This window comes from Gnatocerus cornutus, chromosome 4 (assembly GCF_029298725.1).
Source record: "Gnatocerus cornutus isolate USDA-ARS CGAHR chromosome 4, icGnaCorn1.1, whole genome shotgun sequence".
Lineage (NCBI taxonomy): Eukaryota > Metazoa > Arthropoda > Insecta > Coleoptera > Tenebrionidae > Gnatocerus > Gnatocerus cornutus.
In genome coordinates, this window is record NC_142236.1 from 6,054,868 (window position 1) to 6,058,387 (window position 3,520).

General features: G+C 36.1%; 1 protein-coding gene across 1 annotated transcript; it reads right to left on the reverse strand.

Moving 5' to 3' along the window:
* Positions 1-1,494: 1,494 nt before the first annotated feature.
* LOC148176251 (UDP-glycosyltransferase UGT5-like) lies at positions 1,495-3,301 on the reverse strand. The gene is made up of 4 exons (XM_088035177.1): positions 2,451-3,301; positions 2,182-2,404; positions 1,912-2,131; positions 1,495-1,864 (listed from the first exon to the last, which is right to left on the reverse strand). The coding sequence occupies exons 1-4, from the start codon at positions 3,261-3,263 to the stop codon at positions 1,594-1,596; spliced, it is 1,527 nt and encodes a 508-aa protein (XP_087891303.1). The 5' UTR covers positions 3,264-3,301; the 3' UTR covers positions 1,495-1,593.
* Between the last annotated feature and the right edge of the window lie 219 nt (positions 3,302-3,520).

Consider the following 3,520-nt stretch of genomic DNA (forward strand, 5'->3'; position numbering starts at 1 on the left):
TTGAGAATATTTTTGTGTGAATAAAACGTTGTCTAAAACGATATAACAATAAATAACTTGTTATAATTTAATAATTGTCTGTTTCAAACGAACGAGTAAAAATTGCTTGTTTAAAAGTGAATTTAGGTTATTAGTCATTCAGTTAAAAAACAGGAAAATGGTACATTACTGACGAGAAACAAGTTACAATACGAGTATGTTAAAGGACCGAGTCAATTAAGTCATTTTATTGGTTTTGAATTAAAATTTTCCAAAAGTAATTTGTTTCAGGCCATGGTTTTTATTGAAATTTAAAAGAAGAAAAAACGCTGCATTTCGATAAATTCGCAAACACTAATTTTTTGCTATATTGAGTTTGCCTTCATCTTGACATTGACAGATTAATTAATTAATCTAAATGTCAAGAATAATTCTGACAGCATTTGACATAATGCTACTCGTAAACCTTTTTTCAAAATTATGAATCTACCACCTGTTAGATTGAAGATGAGAAGTTGGAAAAAAAAATCCCACACAGAATAGGATTGAATTATCAAATTTAAAATAGTTGCAACAAACATTTGCGCTTGTTCTACTATTTATCAGACTCCATCACGTCGTTCCAGTGTTTTAATATTTGTTAGACATTATTATTTTGCAATAAAGTGGATACTTCAACTTGAATGCCAGCAAATTTTTGACACCAGATCTTTCCCTAAACACTGTTGTCGGTTATATTTTTAGAGAAATTGCGATGTTGGTGGATTTATCATTTTGAAAAAGGGTATAAAAAGCTACAGTTACATAACCAAAAATCATCAAAATGCTAGTACTTGATATTTAAAATGTACGCAATTTTCTTAAAAATCAGTGTTTTTTGATTTTTGGAATCCATTTTTTACGTTTATTTTTGGATTTTCTATTTTTTTAGCACTGTAAGTTGGCCAATCACAGCTCATAAATCGCTAGATGGCATTCTGTTGCTACGTTACCTGCGAAAATTTTTCCTTGAATTGCACGAAATGCGCTGTGAATAGTCAACTTTAAATGCTTGAATACTATAAATGCCTGAAAATTGTGCGATGCGGCAATTAGTTCAGATTTTGATGGAAAATTTCCCATTAAGAGAAAGTGCGAGCGTTCTGAGACACCTGTATCTAGTTATATGTATAGATGTCATGTTACCTAGTTTTTAGAGGTTTTAGGAGTTTTTGTTTTTACAGTTTAACGCTATTTTTCGTACGTCAGTTCTATTTTTTCCTAAACTAAGTATGCCATAAAAATCAAAATTTTTCTGTTTACTGTAGTTTTTTTCTTTTTGAGCATTTATTTTCAGTTTATTTTACTGGTGTTTTAGCTTTTTTAATTTTGCTACTTTTGGAGTATTTCTAAAGCTTATTTTAAGTTGTTTGCAGCTTCAGAAAAATATGTTTCTGGATAACAATTCATTCATAGAAGAGAACGTTTATTTTCCTTCTTGTGATTTTTGGTGATATGATCAGAATAAAAAACTCTTTTCATAAAAAACATTCTTCTAGCAACAATACAAAATGTGTGCTCAATAAGGCACTATGGCACTGCGAAAAACTATCACGTCCCACGTTGACACCCTTTTTAATCTTTCTTACTTTTTCGTGCCATGCACCACTTCGCTATCCTCCAAAGCTTGCAACACACATACAAAATTCCTCCAACGACTACCAGAAGTGTTATTATAACATCCACTAATAGATAATCAAACCAAGAGATATCAGCAGTTGGACTCCTTAAATGCTTGGCACCTTTGTGTCTAATCACATATTCACACCACCAAACTGCTTTTTCTAATCCGGTCATTGGTTTATCTAAAATCAAGTCTCGAACTTCTTTCATTTTCTTCTTGTACCTGGAAGAAGTATTGTCTTTGGTCTCAACACTGCAATAGACACTCACGTGGGGTTTCCAGCGACCTCAATAATAGATTTCTTGAGTTCATCTTTGGTCACTGTAGCAGGATCTACGGCTACAGCAGTACCAGCTTCTACCATTTTCTGTACATTTAAAGGTTGCTCAGCTATAAAGGGCATTCCAACCAAAGGTACCACTCTAGAAATAGCCTCTTCGATTGATTGAAGACCTCCTTGTGTAACGAACGCACGAATGTTAGGATGTGCTACAAAAATGTCTTAAGAAGCAGTTTAGTCGTTTGGACATTAAACCAACCAAGAACATCCTGTTGTGGTAACCACTTCCTTGTAATCACGTTTGATGGTTTCCCAGGAAGATGATCAGACTCCCACTTCCATAGTACTTTGTATGGCAGTTCACTTAGCGCGTCAATTATAGTTTGTCGAAGGTCTTCACCGAGAAGAGAACTTTTGACGTTGGAACCCAGACTGAAGTAGATGACACCTTCGGTAGCTTCATCGAGGCGGTCCTGCAGGTCCTGAAGATACGATAAAAACAACGTTTGCACTTCTTTTAGTGCTTACTTTTGGTAAGGGTTTAGCAGGTTTGATGTTCATTTGACCCAACTCGACCACAGCAGGAACATTTGGACGTGGTGGATATATCAAAGGGTTAACATTAAGGAACAGCATACTCAGGTTCTTTTCCAAGTCAAACACATTAGGAAGATTTCCAAAGTACTTCTCGGCTATGTTTTGAGCTCGCGAGAACATAAGATATTTGCGCGCTAATGGCATGAAGATCCTAAACAGCACACTCTTAATCTTCTGCCATAGAGACAAATCTTTGTTACTGTAATTCAGTAAGAGATCGGGATACACGACTGGATGGTCTGGATTACCAACAGCTGCGTGAGCAGGACCAACAGCACCATTGGATGAAATAGCGATCGTCGGTGCTTTGAACCTCTCCATAAGAGCATACAAAGCAGGATGGGAAAACTCAATCAAGATCAAATCAAAATGTGTGTTCTGATCAGCGATCATTTCTCTAACTTTGGTATTGTTGAGTTCAGCTTCAACAATTTTGTCTATCATCTCCATTATTAGCTTCCCGAATTTAAGCATGTTCGTATCTTTGAACATTAGCTCTTGCACGTTAAATTTTTGAAGAATCTGATACGTATCCCCTGTACTGATCTCAGTGAGGTTCGTCAATTTGGGGTCATCCAAAGGATTAGGAGTTACCACAGTGACGTTGTGACCTCTCAACGACAGTTCCCGCCAAATGGGTTGGAAAACAGACTGGTGACTTATCGCAGGGAACATGAAAAATCCCAGAATATTCGCGCACTGGGCACGAGACAAAACGAGGAGTAACACAACGGGGAAAAACATTTCGAGGACTAAGCATGCGAGTCGAGTCAATCGGAAATATATACTCGTTGTCGTGGTTACGATGACGCAATCAAGGCCATGCAAGTTATCTTTAGAAGTGTATAATTTAAAGGTGTCCCGGTATTATCTGTGCGATATGACAATGACAATTCTCTCGTTATCGGCGGATTTGAATTTTTTGTGTTCTTTCTCTGTGTATTTGGAAGATGAAGACGAAATACCTGCGAATACTAATAAAACAAACGAATATCTTCAAT